We start from the raw sequence: 16,465 nt of genomic DNA on the forward strand, positions 1-16,465 counted from the left end.
TTCTGTCTTTCCTAAACAGCACATACCCTTCAATACCTGTAGTCCAGTCATGACTACTATTCCACCATGTTTCTGTTATCCCTATAATATCTGGTTTCACCTCCTGCATCAGTAGCTCTAGTTCCTCCATTTTGTTACCTAGGCTCCTCGCATTAGTGTACAAACATGTTAATTTTTGCTGTTTGACATCGCTCACATTCTTTTCCCGATAAGGCACAGACATTCTACCGCCAGTATCACCTATTAGACTGGTATGTACACTACCCTTCCTCCTTATGTCCATTCTCCTACCCACGGCTGTATCCTTTCTTACTTCGTTTTCTTCCTTCTCAATGTAAAAATCCGGCATGGAGATTACCTGGACCTCTCCCAACCATCTTCCCCAGATTCCTAGTTTAAAGCTCTCTTGATCAGTTGTACCATCCTCCATCCTAGAAGTCTATTTCCCTCCTTACTCAGGTGAAGTCCATCCCGAGAGCAGTCCTTTGTCCATGAATGCTTCCCAGTGGTCACACATCCCAAAGCCCTCCTTATAGCACCAGTGCCTGAGCCATCTGTTGAGCATCATAATCTTGTCACACCTTTGTTGCCCTTCTCTAGGAACAGGCAGAATCCCACTGAAGATCACCTGAGCCTTGATTTCCTTAAGTGTCTTCCCCAGCCTGGCATAGTTTCCCTTGATACGTTCCAGCGAGACTCTAGCTGTATCATTTGTTCCCACATGAAGGACAATCAGTGGATTCTTTCCTGTTCCTGTTCCTTCAGAGCTAGAGTCTGTTGATATTCAGGGAGCACTGGAAGGCTTATGTATTTACTCTGCCCTTTGTCTTAGAGATGAATGGGGGCTGAGGTGAGATAGTAATGAGGACAGTTCATGTTATGCCATTTGTTGGTTTGGTTGATAGGTATTTTCTACATGCTCCCAGAAGTTTTGTAATGGGTACATTTTTAGAAAAGAAACTACCAACTAAATAGCCTAGTTATGTTAATTATAGCCTTAGCACTTTGTTAGGCCTTTAGGAAAATTAAAATACATCACTTATAATCTATAATATAGTCAGTCAAAATATATAATTATACATACAATATAATTACAGTTGGATAATATGGGTCTTTGTTGGGCTTGTCTTCATACAAATACTACTTTCATCTCCCTGTCATAAAAATCTCTATGTACCTTTCTAATACCACACTCATCACTAGGGTGTCTGAGCATCTTATGCTCAAATAAATTTGTTAGTCTCTAAGGTGCTACAAGTACTCCTTTTCTCTTTGAGCATCTTATAGCATTATACTGGCATTAGAATGTGTCCAACCCGAAAGTGGTGCCGAACAGGAATCATGACAGAATTTCAGCTTATGACAGACAACAGAAGTTTGATTTGGCTGAAGTCAGTAACACTAACTCCCAGCCAGACATTCACTTAAGTGTCAGGAACAAGGTGGGTGAAGTAGTATCTTCTATTGGACCAACTTCTCTTAGTGAGAGACAAGCTTTTGAGCCACACACAGCTCTTACTCAGGTCTGGAAAAGGTTCTCCAGCATCACAGCTAAATGCAAGGTGGAACAGATTGTTTAGCATAAGTAGTTAGTACATACTCTAAGGGACCTTCAAGGTAGAGTGGCGTATTACCACCTCTGCAGTCAGAGGACATTCTCTAACCAACAGAAGTTGGTCCAGTAAAAGGTATTACTTCATTCACCTTGTCCGTCTAATATTCAGGGACTGATACAGCTACAACTACACTGCTTCATGGAATGCTGGTATTGGCTAGACGCCTTTGGAGTCAAAAATTGGCTAGACTCCACTGGTCGCTGTCTTCAATCCCCCGAAGTATCCATGGGGCCATTGCCCAGGATGGTGTGCAGCTCCTTGTAGAAGCAGCATATCTTTAGTGCTGCACCAGAACAATAGTTGATGTCCCTTTCCTTCTGGTACGCCCACCTCAGCTCCTTGATCTTAGCATGTCCCTCTCATGTCCCTTCTCCTACATACCACGAGCAACCTGCCCATAGATATAAAAGTTCCTACAGCTTGAGCAAAGCTGCAACTGCATAGTCTCCTCTCCCCACAGACCCAGCAGATCCAACAGCTCCAGTGTACTCCATGAAGGAGTGCGTCTGTTGTGGAAAGCCAGCAGGATCAGCTGTGAAGATGTTGTATGAACAGTCCAGGCTGAGCAAATGAAAAGAGGAATTTCAAAATTTGTGGGCCTTTAAACGGGGGAGAATTGCATGCAGGGCAGCAGAGTTCAAGCTGCTCACCAGAGAGGTCATGATGGGCATTGTGGGACACCATCTGAAGGCCAATTAGGGTGACATAAACAAGCATAGTATCTACACTGTTACTGTGTCACTCAAACTACATTGCAAAAAGATCTGTGCCTCTTGTCAAGGTGGTTTTATTTTGTCAGCATAGCAGGGAAGTTACGTGGTCAGATGAGCATTTCAATGTGTACGCCACTGTTTTGTTGATGAAAGCTGTTCATGCTGATCACAGTTTTGTTTTATAATCCTAAATCCAGTCTTTACATACTCTCCTCTTAGCTGTCTATCTGATGCTGCCAGTTGCTCTAGTTGTTGCTGAGCAGCTGTAGTCAACATTGTCTGCGTTGGACACTGTACTAGGTCACTAAGGAATTTCAGGGGTTCTTCAGTGGCTAGGAAAATCCCAAGTGGAGCAAGACTTCTTCTGGAGACCTTACCAGACCTTAAGAGGCCTGACTGACAACATTTCAATCTTAGACAATAGTATTTATTCATTTACTCAGCAAAGCTGAGTATCAGCCTCCATACAGATTTAGTACCTGGTCAGTCAGCAGGAGTCTCCCAGCAGGCGTTTGTTTTGGTACACAGTATAAATGACAAGAGATTCATAGCCAATAAGAAGTTTCACCCTGTTGTCAAGAGTCCCTGACATCATAAATATCACATAATGAATAAACAGGCCCTGATCCTCAGCTGTACTAGGGACACCTTGTGTAACTCTATTGGTGCAAAGCAGCCCAAAGCTAGTGTGCTACAAAACCACTGTAGCAGCTCCTACATCACAGCCTGCTAGTTGGTTGATGTAGGGTGCATAGCCAGAGCTTCCCATTGTCTTGGTGATTCCTAGCTGCCATAACAGCCCCTGAAAGTTATTGTATTGGCTATATTTTAGAGCAAACTGAAGGCTGCTTTAATATAGGTGCTCTTGGTCTGTCTGTGGCAAAGGCCTAGGATTGGGGAAGCGTAAAACTAGCTAATGGGGCCACCAGAACTACAGATGGTGTAGGGGCAGAGGGCCCTATGGGGATCTGATGGGTTTAGAGTGGATATACCTCCTCCTCCTCCTCATGGGGGCAAATCCCCTTCTCAGCAAGATGATGTTGCAAGGGAGCTACGTGCAGGAATGCATATGGAGATTTCCTCCCCAATTTCACCTCTCTTTGGTTTTACCACGATAGGCTGATGTGGCCTGATTGTGAACAGCATTTATATATATTATGTTCAAAGCACTGTACAGACATAACTAATTCCATAACACCTTTGTCAGGAAAGTATGGAAGTATTAGTCTCATTTTACAGAGAAGGAAATTGAGGCAGCGGGAGAAATTGCTTCTCTGAGGTCATGCAGCAAGTCAGGATTAGAACACAGGATCTCCTAATGTCCAACTGCTATTGAACAGATATTGTGCCAAGGATCAAATCCTACTGTCTTTTCTCCTCAGCAAAGGATAACAGGTTTTGATCAGAAGTTCATGGTCACCACTTGCACAGAACAAGTGATTTCAGAGAATGAAACACTGACACAGAAATGGGTATTAAAAAATATTAAAATACCCAAATGTTATGCTTCCCCTTTCACTAGAAACAGCAAAGACTTTACTACTGGATTAATACTTCCTTCGCTCCTCATCAACATTACACAAGTGCACTTAAATCTGACTTAAACAATTGAATCATAGGCGTTAATCCTATCATGTACAGGAAAAACACATACCACTGTAGATCCATTTTAATAAATCTGGGGAAATATGTCTAAGAATTGGGATACTGGTAGTGTTTTAAACTTAAATAACTCAAAATGATTTAACTTCTAAAATTTCTCCCTTCCTTCTTTTCCAACATGAATGCATGACTCTTATCTTTAAGAGAGACCAGGTGGGTGAGGTAATATCTTTTCGCTAACTTCTGTTGATGAAAGAGACAAGCTTTTGAGCTACAGAGAGCTCTTCTTCAGGTACATCTTATCTCTAAGATCTTCACACAATTTCCCAAATTCCATTTCTCTATGCATCACTTTGTCAGTTTTTTCTTTAAGATTTGAAAAAAAAACAAGTTTAGTCAAAAGAAATTGAGAGTGTGTTTATTTTAATTTGTAAAATGCACCTACCCATTTGGTCAAGATGCATAATTAGAAAATATATGCTTTTTAACAATTGCAAACATGACAAAAGTAGTGCACACATATTTTGAGATTCTTACTTCTTAAAATAGGAGCATATATTTTGTAGGGCGCCAAATGTATTTCCCTGGTTTTGTAACACTCATAAGTATTTTTCATATATTTATATTTCTGATCTAAAGATAGTTATTAATAGAATAGCTTCCTTACAGGATGTCATCCTGTGCCGCTTCTGTTGGCTCTCAGTAGCAGCCACTGTTTAGTACTACCCTATTTATTATTTGTTTCCAGTAGCAGCTACAACATGAGAGGAGCTGTACAAACTTAAAGGAAGATACGGTATCTGCCCAGTAGAGCGTACAATATAAAGAGAAGCCAAACAAACAGATATGGGTAGGGGAAGTGGCATATCATAAATAAAGGGGTCAAGGTGATGATTGGCCACATCTTGATAATACTGCTGAAAACATACAGATGTTAAGTAATAAAAATAATGTCTTTATGGGAAACTCTTACCACCATCTTTTCTGTGGGTTGGTTTCTCAAAAGAAGGTGTTTCTCTCATACTTGAGATGAGTAAGACAACTAATTTACCTCCTTCAATTTAATTGTCGATTTAACTGTCTTTATGCATGTCTTTCATCATTCCAATAGCTCTAGTGTGTCTCATTTATTCTTTCTTTCTTTCTTTCTTTCTTCCATCCACATTGCTTGCTGTTGCCTATATTTAGACTCCTGGAAAATCTTCTCCACTTGTTTAGCAAAGCCAGGACTATCTTCTTCCAGTGCATTAATGGCTTGCAGGACACAAGGAGTCTTCTCCCTTGGAAGTGGATTATTCAGTGGCCTCAGTGGTATGACAGAGTTATATTTATGCTGTTTGTTAAGAGCGTTCATCACGGAGGCATAAGACTGGAACTCACACCAAGCCTCACTCAAGAAATGTTCTGTCAACAGAATAATAGTCCATGCTGACCTATTCACAGCATCATTTAAATTTTGTAAGAAATGTCTACCACTAGGCATTTCAGCAAAGATTATTCCAGGTTTAATACAAAAATTATTTTGTAGCAGATGCTGGAGTCGGCTGGCTTCATCTGCATCATTCTGAGCATGCAGAATCACAAACTTGTAAAACACATCCTCAGGATCCTCATCACTGCTGAGAATTTCTGGAACATTTGTAGAGATCCCTTCTATGTCAAGAGAGAGGCCACACAATTCATGATTTTGCTTGAAGTCTCTCTCGCCTGCACTCACATTGGTATCCTTTTCTATGTTATTTGGTAGAGGGGGAGGATTTCTTTTGGACTTAGTGTTGCCCATTATGATAAACATACACGTCAGAAGATGAGTTCACGTGGTTAACATCTACTCATTTCATTCTAAAAAACAGAAAGTAAAAAGCTGTTGAATCTTATGACAACCTAAAAAAGGCATTCATAGCAATCCAGAAATAACCTGAACTGTCTGAATTGGGCTATTATACATCTTAATGAAAGATAGCAAAAATGCTGAAAGGGACCTGGTGGCAAAAGTGGACAATAAATTATATGAGCGAGCAATACGATATTTCAGCAAAGAACAAAGTGTTTTTAGGCTACAGTAGCAGCATGTCATGGAACAGGGAGTTAACTGTCCACCTATATAGATCTCTGGTAAGATTACACCTTGTATACTGTGTTCACCTTAAAGATGTTCACCAAAAAGATGTCAGCAAATTGGAGTAAATTCATAGAAGAGCAAGAGCCCATTAGATCTAAATTATGCAACAAGGCTCCCCCCATAAATGTACTGAATTCTGCAGAAAACCAGGATTTATATGCAACAATGGTTAGTTGATTATAAAGCCATTTGATAACCTTCAATTTTATTGAAATTCCAAAAATATTCCCACAAAGTTCTATTTCTGTAGATTCATACAATGCAAATGGAGAGTCTGGTTCCCTTCCCACAGAAGTCAATGAAAAGCTTCCAATAGACGTCTATGGAAGTTGGATTAGACCCACATAGCCACATACTTGTATTATACATACGGCCTTATAGAAGAGCTATAAAAATGTTTAAAGAACTAGAAGAAGTGACCGAGGAGGAAAGATGCAAGTATGCACAGACTGGTGAAACAATAATTGAAGGAGACATCATAACAATTTATAAACATATGATGATAAGTGTAAAAAACAAGGAGGGAGTGGAATTGTTTTTAGAATGGGTAAAAATGGTATGATGCCCAGTGATTAAATGAAATTAAGAAAAGAACAATTTAGGCTGGATATCAGAAAAAAACCCTTCTGGTTGTGAAAACTATTAAGTTATGAAATAGTCTCTGGAAGGAAGTGATGGTGGACTCTTTGCTAGTCTCATTTTAAAACTGAATTAGATAAAGCACTATGAATTGTTTGGGATCCATCCTGTATTGGCTAACATTTTACTATTTAATGTAATAGATCTTCCCCATCTCTAACCTATATGAAATGGCACAATGAAAGCAATGGGAAACTGGTAACCTTTTTGTACTTTTAAAAAAGATTAAGTTTTCATCATCGACGCAAGTGAATAAATAATTAAAAAAACAGATATTGTGCAGAATATTTTTAAAGTGTTGTACAAAGGGTTAGCTATTCATTTGGAACATGACAAGGAATGTGATTCAATTTCTGTGTGCTCCAATAAAGGGGCATCCATATTTCTTGAGTGACATATAAGTCATGATGTTCTACTAACGATAGAGTGACTGCTTTAACAGAGCCCTAGCAGAATGACAGTGAAGGGGATCAAGAAATCTATACATACACTGAAAAAAAACAGATGAACGATTTCGTAATTCCTCATGAAACGATGACCTGAGCTAACAAACCAAATCATTGTAGTGGGATTTTAGTATCTGGTTTTTTTCATATGCAGTTCTTTCCCGAAAGAGAACATTGCTAACTTTCTATTTTAGTACATCACTCTAAGATGATTTGTGTTTCCCATTAAAACCACTGACCCATGATAGCAGCATACTTTTAACTAAAACTTGGTCTGCTTTATCATGTAACCAGAATTCGATCAGCTATTAAAAATGTCACAGCCATAAGCTATAGACTTACTTCTACTTTAAAGTGATTATTATCTGTTAATAATATAGCACTAATGAAAATTAAGGGGTATATGTCAATTACTGAATTGTTCTGTAACACTTCTCTTTATATGTAGATTAGTGTCTAAAAACCTTAATACCTTTTCTGGGATTTTAATAAAATTAAATTCATCCAAGGTGGACTACTGGTTTGTATATCTATTGATTAAAATGCTTTCCTATTTATTTTGATAAGTGAATGCTCGTATTGACAAAAGCATCATAAAGCACACACATTTCTGCAATAATACAACACTACCTTGTATTAAATAGATGAGCTATATTGTCATCTTATGTTTGCTTTTTAGAAAGTAATATTGTGAAATGGATCATTTCACCAAGGATCATATAGCTTCAATCCTATAAACATTTACCATGTGAATAGCCCCACTGATTTCAAATTAATGAAAAATATTCTTAAAAAACTGACATTTCAAAGGATATTTATTCCTGTTTATTAACATGCCCTAGAAGCTTTAACCTAGCTTTTGTTGCCATGACAATTTATTTGTCCTCCACAGCACACATACAGAGTTGTTAACGTTGCTCAGTGCTGAGTAAATAAATTGTTTTTGAAAAGTTGCATGAAAATTGCACAAATTTTGCAAACAGATACAGTATAAGAAAAAAAGTTAAACCAATATTTTGGCCGATCCACCATGCAAATACCTAAATGAAAAGCAGTTTGCCCTTGCATTGCCCGTACCTGCTGTAATTTTTTTTAAGTGCTTGTATTCAGTTTCTTTTCTTTGCAATAGTGGAACAGATTTTATTTTAGTTGGAACAGCGCCACCTTGTGACACATACTTACAACACAGCATCAGCATGTACATCATCCTTTATATTAAATATAAAAAGAAAAGGAGTACTTGTGGCACCTTAGAGACTAACAAATTTGAGCATAAGCTTTTATGAGCTACAGCTCACTTCATCGGATGCATCCGATGAAGTGAGATGTAGCTCACGAAAGCTTATGCTCAAATAAATTTGTTAGTCTCTAAGGTGCCACAAGTACTCCTTTTCTTTTAGTGAATTCAGACTAACACGGCTGCTACTCTGAAACCTATATTAAATAAATGTCACCATGTTTTACAGAATTAATACTTGGCCAAAATGATCCATTCCATTTCAATGAGCAGAAGAGTCTGAGATCCAGCAGATCCTCACCTAAGACATAAGGGCCTGATTCTGTTTTAACACTGTTTTTACAGTGGTATAATTCCACTGACCTCAGTGGAGTTTCTCTTGATTTACACTGGTATTAGCAGAATCAGGTCCAGATGATGTGAGGCTACAGCTCTGGGTATTTTCTTCTTCCGTTGGACCTGAAGGAAACTACTGTCCTGGAGTTCTGGACGGGGCAGTGCTCCACTGAGCAAGAGTGGGAAGAGGTAGGGCTGAGACTCAGCCAGCAGTATCCCTGAGGAGAGGATGATTTTATCCAGATTCTTATAACATGAAGGGTCTGATTATTACGAGTCACTCTTTGGCAAATATGTATTTTTGTTGGCAGAGACCAATAATGAGTGTTTCTTCACAGGGAGAATGTATCGATGTAATTTCTTATTCTCCCACATGATTTTTTTTTAATAAAATTAAAACTTTTTAAGTAAGAACACAGTGCCAATTTGGCCCCAATTTCTGTAATTTAACTTTTGCCAGAATAACATTTTATCTTTTTAACTACAGAATGGAGAAGCATTTGGGGAAGGTTTACACAACACTATCATACTTTTTTCAGTAACAGGAAGGGGAAAAAAAACAAGTTACATATTACAAAATATATCTAGGCTCAGAAGGCTTTGTGCATATCTTCTCTGAATTGCACCAGATATCAGTATTTAGTTTTTAATGCTGCTTAATAATTTGTTAATTATTTTAATAGAACAAAAGAGTCATTCCACTCTTGCCGCAACTCACACACACTGGGTTGAGTGTCCAGACCAAACCTCCTTTCAGGGTTTCCTTTAGTTTCAATAAAAATTAACTATAGCTAGGCTTGACAGAATATTTTTTCATAATGTCAATGGATAACATCAATGTTTATTTGTAAGCATTTTTAAATATTTAACTTTTCACAGTTGCAAGAAATTACAGGGATCAGATATTTATTTAATGACAGTAGACGTTGAGATTCAAATAGTTAAAGCTTTATAAACTGCTATAACACAAACTGTCAGCATCATGTCAAATTATACAAAGTAAATCATATCCATTTTTACTTCATACCTGTTTGAATTCATTCACTAATCCATTTGTAACAACCCTAATTTAAAAGTCTAAATCACTGAATTTTTTAATCTAATAAAGTTCTCATGCAGTATTTTCCTTATTTTACCTATCTGTAAATTTCAGTTATCAATGGAAATGTATTTTCATCCATTTGAGAGCGTATGGTGAAATCAATGTTTCCTGACATTTACCAACAAAAATCTGATCCTTCCAAGCCTTACTATACTCTGAGCTCCCCCCTGAGAAAGCTGTTTCTAGGTGTTTTCTCCCCAAGAATTCCCCTCTCACTTCCAAGTCCCTCCTTTCCCAGAGGAGAAGTTTTTAATGCTGTAGACTGGAACTAAGGAGACTATGCCCTAGCTCAGGGGCGGGCAAACTTTTCGGCTTGAGGGCCACATTGGGTTTCTGAAATTGTATGGAGGGCCGGTTAGGGGAGGCTGTGCCTCCCCAAAACAGGCAGGCATGGCCTGGCCCCCTATCCGACCCTGCCCCGCTTCTTGCCCCCTGATGGCCCCCCAGGACTCCTGCCCCATCCAACCCCTCTGTTCCCTGACCGTCCCTGGACCTCTCACCACCCCATCCAACCCCTCCTCTCAATCCTGACTGCCCCCCCCACCCCTGGAACCTGCCCCACCCAACCAGCCCTTCTCCCTGTCCCCTACTGCCCCCAGAACTCCTGCTCCTGATTGCCCCCTGCCGCCCCATCCAACCCCCCCTCCCTACTGACTGCCCCCCCAGGACCTCTGCCCCCATTCAACCCCCTGTTCCACATCCTCTGACTGCTCCAATCTCTATCCACACCCCTGCTCCCAGACCATCACCCCAAACTCCCCTGCCCTCTATCCAACCCCCCCCGCTCCCTGCTCCCTTACCACGCTGCCTGGAGCACCGGTGGCTGGCGGCGCTACAGCTGCGCTAACCAGAGCGCCCGGATAGGCGGCCGCACCACCCTGCTGGAGCCAGCCATGCCACCACACAGCACAGGATCAGGCTGGGCTCTGCAGCTGTGCTGCCCCAGGAGCTTGCAGCCCCACTGCCAAGAGCATTGTGCCAGGGGCACAGTGAGCTGAGGCTGCAGGGGAGGGAGAACTGCAGGGGAGGGGCCAGGGGTGAGCCTCCCAGACCAGGAGCTCAGGGACCGGGTAGGAGGGTCCCGCAGGCTGGATGTGGCCCGCGGGCCGTAGTTTGCCCACCTCTGCCCTAGCTTCTAGTTTGATTCTACAGAATGGTGCTACCTCTGCTTTCACGTACCTTACATTCCTCAGAGTAAACTTGAAAATCACACTTCGATCTGAAAATTTGTACCTACTATTGTTACAAGTAGCACCAAAAAGAGCTATAACTGATAAGTATTTTTTTTCTACCAAAAATCTAAGTTAAATTTCAAAAGACTGTCAAATGCTCAAAGTAACCCATGGGTCCCAATGTTTTCCCTGTATAGTCAGTTTCCCTCTTTTGTTTCTGTGAATCTTTCACACAACAAAAGAGGGAAACTGAAAGGAAAGGAAAAAATTTAAATACAAAAATTTAATTGTAAACCTTCCAAAACAGGCAAAGGACTCAGGGATGTCTGTACTGCTTGAAGTTACTTTTTAACTTATTTTTGGAACTGACTAGATTTTGAGTTGACAGTGTCCCTTTAAGTTTTAAAACCAACATTAAATAAAAACGAATAAGTTCTTATGTATTCAAAAGTTAATGACTGTCAAAATGGAGATTCAATCACGTTTTTAAACAAAATTTTATATGAATGTCTTAATATTTAATTTTAAGCATAATTTGCAGAACCTAAGCAGACACCTGCATGGCCATATCAGCAAGCAGCCGTAAATTTAAAATTTGCAACATTCTTCAGCTTTGACCCTGGGCATTACACCTCTTACGCCCAGTGGTACAAGTGGATTTTAACTCTTACCAGTATGGTGACTTATGGGAGAGACACAAAGGGGGGCACGTAACTTCCCCATGTGACTCCTCCCTGCCCCACCCCAGCTCAGGGCCCGTGTGCTCTCCCCATCCCATGTTACCTGGGGGAAGAGGAGTCTGCGCCGGCTCCCGCTGGCATTCGGCTGCTCTTCCTGGCAACCAGGCCCTGGAGCCACTCCTGAATGCTGCCTGGTGCATCACAGCAGTTGCCTGGGAGAGTGCACGGCTATCCCAGGCAGCTGCTGCACTACAGTGGCCAGTGTCCCAGGCAGCGTTAGTGGAAGAGGAAAGGCTCTGGCCTTCTGGCTTTAGTCTCGCCCATTCCTCTCCCCACCTGGGCTGATGGGGCATTTGAACCTGGGAAGGGTGACATGACCCTTTGTGCCCCTACCACCAGTCACCTTTCCTGACTGTCAAATTTATACCCGTGGATATCCACGGATAGAAATCTGTATCTGCTGAACTGCAGGGCTCTCCCGGGAACCACATCAGCAAAAGGAACAGAACGTGGGGCCGCCCAGTGGCCCCATGCCAGCAGCTTCTCCGATACAGCTATACCACCGCAAACCCTGCCCACAGGCCTTCCACACAGCTATATCTCCTGTCTGGGGTCTGTACAGTCCTACTAGAATGGACAGGGCTGGGGGAGGTATAGAGGCACCGGAGGAGCTGCCTGGGTGGCCCCACATTCTGCTCCTTTTGCCGGTGCGGTTCACGGGACAGCCGTGCAGTGTTCAGCGGATATCAAATGTGTCTTTCCGGTATGGTGTGCCAGCAATAAATGACCATACCGGCTTATTTGCACCACTGCTTATGCCCACCTGGACTCTTGTTTAATCTCAAGTGTTAATAAATAATGGTGATGGGGGACTTCAGCTACCCAGACGCCTGTTGGGAAAATAACACAGCAGGACCCAGATTATCCAACAAGTTCTTGGAATGTATTGGAGACCATTTTTTATTTCAGAGGGTGGAGAAAGCTACTAAGGGAGATGCTGTTCTAGATTTGATTTTGACAAATAGGGAGGAACTGGCTGAGAATTTGAAAGTGGAAGGCAGATTGGGGGAAAGTGATCATGAAATGATAGAGTTTATGATTTTAAGAAATGGTAGGAGGGAAAACTGCAAAATAAAAATAATGGATTTCAAGAAGGCAGACTTTAGCAAACTCAGGAAGTTGGTAGGTAAGATCCGATGGGAAGCAAGTCTAAGGAGAAAAACAATTGAAGACAGTTGGCAGTTTTTCAAAGAGACATTATTAAGGGTGCAAGAGCAAACTATAGCATTGCATAGAAAAGATAGGAAGGATCACTCTAGCTTAACCAGGTGATTGTCAATGATCAAAAAAAAAAAAAGTCCTATAAAAAGTGGAAACTAGGTAAAATTACAAAGGATGAATATAAACAAACAACATAAGTTTCTAGGAACAAAATTAGAAAGGCCAAGGCACAAAATGAGATCAAACTAGCTCGAGCTGTGGTTCCCAAACTTGTTCCGCTGCTTGTGCAGGGAAAGCCCCTGGCGGGCTGGGCCGGTTTGTTTACCTGCCACGTCCGCAGGTTCGGCCGATCGCGGCTCCCAGTGGCCGCTGTTTGCTGCTCCAGGCCAATGGGAGCTGCTGGAAGTGGCAAGGTCCGCATCGCTTCCAGCAGCTCCCATTGGCCTGGAGCAGCCAACTGCAGCCACTGAGAGCCGCGATTGGCCGAACCTGCGGACGTGGCAGGTAAACAAACCGGCCCAGCCCGCCAGTGGCTTTCCCTGCACAAGCAGCGGAACAAGTTCGGGAACCACTGAGCTGGAGACATAAAGGGAAACAAGAAAACAGTCTACAAATGCATTAGAAGCAAGAGGAACATCAAGGATAGGGTAGGCCCATTACTCAATGTGCGGAAGCAGAGGGGGGAACAATAACAGAAAATATGGAAATGGAAGAGGTGCTCAATGAGTTCTTTGTTTCAGTTTTCACTAAGGTTGGTGGTGATTGGATGTCTAATAGAGTGAATGCCAGTGAAATAGAGGTAGGATCAGAAGAAGCTAAAATAGGGAAAGAACACGTTAAAAATTACTTAGACAAGTTAGATGTCTTCAAGTCACCGGAGCCTGATGAAATGCATCCTAGAATACTCAAGGAGCTGACTAAGGAGATATCTGAGCCATTACTTATTATCTTTGAAAAGTCATGGAAGACAGGGAAAAAACGAAGAGTCCAGTGGCATCTTAAAAACTAACAGATTTATTTGGGCATATGCTTTTGTGGATAAAAAACCCACTTCTTAGATTTCAGAAGACTAGAAAAGAACAATTATAGTGCCAATGTATAAAAAGGAAAATAAGGATAACCTGGGGAATTACTGACCATTCAGCCTAAGTTGTGTACCCGGAAAGAAAATGGAGCAAATAATTAAGCAATCAATTTGCAAACATCTTGAAGAAAATAAGGTGATAAGTAACAGGCAGCATGGATTTGTCAACAACAAATCTGTCAAATCAACGGATAGCTTTCTTTGACAGGGTAACAAGCCTTGTTGATGGGGAGGAAGTGGATGACATGGTATATCTTTTTATATATAAATATAAACTGTGTCACACAACCTTCTCATAAACAAACTAGAGAAATGCAACCTAGATGGAGCTACTATAAAGTGGGTCCAAAACTGCTTGGAAAACCATTCCCAGAGAGTAATTATCAATGGTTCACGTCATGCTGGAAGGGCATAATGAAAAGGAAAGAGATCAGTTCTGGATAAGTTTCTGTTCAATACCTTCATCAATGATTTAGATAATGGCATAGAGAGTACATTTATAAAGTTTGCAGACAAAACCAAGCTGGGAGGGGTTACAAGTGCTTTGGCGGATAGGGTTAAAATTCAAAATGATCTGGATAAACCAAAGAAATGGTCTGAAGTAAATAGGATGAAATTCAACAAGGACAAATGCAAAATACTACATTTAGGAAGGAACAATTACTTGCATACATACAAAATAGACTATGAGGAGGAAAGAATACTGTGGAAAAGGATCTGGAGGTCACAGTGGACCACAAGCTAACATGAGTCAACAGTGTGACACTGCTGCAAAAAAAGGGAACATCATTCTGGGATGTATTCCCAGGAGTGTCGTAAACAAGATACGAGAAGTAATTAATCCGCTCTACTCCGTGCTGATTAGGCCTCAACTGAAATATTGTGTCCAGTTCTGGGTGCCACATTTCAGAAAAGATGTGGAGAAACTGGAGAAAGTCCAGAGAAGAGCAACAAAAATGATTAAAGGTCTAGAAAACATGCCCTATGAAGGAAGACAGAAACATGATAACCGTTCTCAAGTACATAAAAGGTTGTTACAAAGAGGAGTGAGAAGAACTGTTCTCCTTAACCCCTGAGGATAGGAAAGAAGCAATGGGCTTAAATTGCAGCAAGGGAGGTTTAGGTTGGACAACAAGGAAAACTTCCTAACTGTCAGGGGGGTTAAGCCCAGGAATAAATGGCCTAGGGAAGAGAATCTCCATCAGCGGAGATTTTTAAGAGCGAGTTGGCCAAACACGTGTCAGGGGGAAAGGTCTCCACAATACTTTGCCCTGCCAGGAATGCAGGGGGAAACTGCTATCTGGGGGCAGTTTCTTACAATAGCCATTTCTTACCCTCCACCGCATACCGGCAACTGCACCCACTAGCACATTCCTACAGGGAGCAGGTGAACACACAGCGCCGGCTCGTGTCCGAGCGCAGGGAACGGGGGGGAGGGAGCCGCAGGGTAGGCGGTGCGGGACGCGGCGGGGCCGCGCGCCGCGCAGTGTCTGGCCGGGGCGCCACGTGGGCCTGTAGCCCAGGGGAAGCGGCTGGGGCCCAGGCTCTCGGCGGGTCTCCCCCCAGGAAGGGAAGCGCCGCGGGTGGAGACTGGGCCGCCCGCGCCGGAGTCACTTACCGAGCGGAGGGGCCGCGGCCGCGGGACCTTTCCCCCAGGCGGAAGCGGTGGCGCTGGCTGGCGAGAGGCCGGGGCGGGGCCCGGCCACCGCGCGTGTGACGGGCAGGACCCCGCCCCTCGCGCCGCCGGGAGCGCCCAGCGCCGCCGGCCTCAGCCGGGGAGCGGACTCGCCGCGCCTGACTTGGGCCGCATAACCCAGTGCGGGCACCATGGGAGCCGGGCCCCCGCCTCCCTTTTCTGTTCTTCGTAGACGGTGAATTGGAAAGCGGCACAAGAACATCCACGGGCAACGTTAGCGATTGAGATGTTCCCCCCAGTTTGGGAAAGCGACAAACCCGAAGAAGAGCTCGGTGTATTGGAGGCGTGTCTCTTTCACCCCCCCTTAGTTGGGCTAATAAACGGTATCACCTCACCCTCCTTTGCCCTTCATGCATCCAGGCGTAAGCCAGCCGCCCTTGGGAGGCATTCAGAAGTTTTCGTGGTTACTGCATCCGTTCCCATTTCAGGGGTTCTTTCACCTTCCTCTGGAGCAGGCGGTACTGGGCAGCGCTGTACCCGAATGAGAGAACACTGGGCTAAATGAACCTCTGGGCGCAATGGCACTAGTTATGGAGGAGGCTCCAAAAAGTGACACAGGCGTTGTTCCATTTTAAGGCACGGCTGTGACCCACAAAACTCCCACTGGGCTGCGGCATGACCCTGTGGGCTCCTAAAGTCACTCAGCTCCTACGGTTTTGCCTCTGGGCGGGCACTCTGCAGCCCCACTTGAGGGGGCTGAGCGTCCTCCTGCCTGAGGACGAATACTGCTGCCTCCCTTGAGATGTTCAGATGCCTATCTCCAGCTAAGCCCCAGAGCGATTCACAAATTGAGAAAGAG

At 42.8% G+C, this 16,465-nt stretch overlaps 1 protein-coding gene across 4 annotated transcripts; it reads right to left on the minus strand.

Moving 5' to 3' along the window:
* Positions 1 to 4,333: 4,333 nt before the first annotated feature.
* On the minus strand, positions 4,334 to 15,713 carry TICAM2 (toll like receptor adaptor molecule 2). Of its 4 annotated transcripts, none has more exons than XR_006281767.1 (2): positions 15,305 to 15,440; positions 4,334 to 5,773 (listed from the first exon to the last, which is right to left on the minus strand). XR_006281767.1 is itself a non-coding variant. In XM_038402219.2 (2 exons), exon 2 carries the CDS (start codon positions 5,724 to 5,726, stop codon positions 5,055 to 5,057), a length of 672 nt encoding a protein of 223 aa, XP_038258147.1. In that variant the 5' UTR covers positions 5,727 to 5,773; positions 15,589 to 15,713; the 3' UTR covers positions 5,024 to 5,054. The 4 variants fall into 4 exon arrangements, 3 of the variants coding, with proteins under 3 accessions (XP_038258147.1, XP_043371375.1, XP_043371376.1); XM_038402219.2 differs by lacking the exon at positions 15,305 to 15,440 and adding an exon at positions 15,589 to 15,713 and having other exon boundaries at positions 5,024 to 5,773; XM_043515440.1 differs by lacking the exon at positions 15,305 to 15,440 and adding an exon at positions 14,024 to 14,093 and having other exon boundaries at positions 5,024 to 5,773.
* Between the last annotated feature and the right edge of the window lie 752 nt (positions 15,714 to 16,465).

The sequence above is a fragment of the Dermochelys coriacea genome, chromosome 5, assembly GCF_009764565.3.
Source record: "Dermochelys coriacea isolate rDerCor1 chromosome 5, rDerCor1.pri.v4, whole genome shotgun sequence".
Classification (NCBI taxonomy): domain Eukaryota; kingdom Metazoa; phylum Chordata; order Testudines; family Dermochelyidae; genus Dermochelys; species Dermochelys coriacea.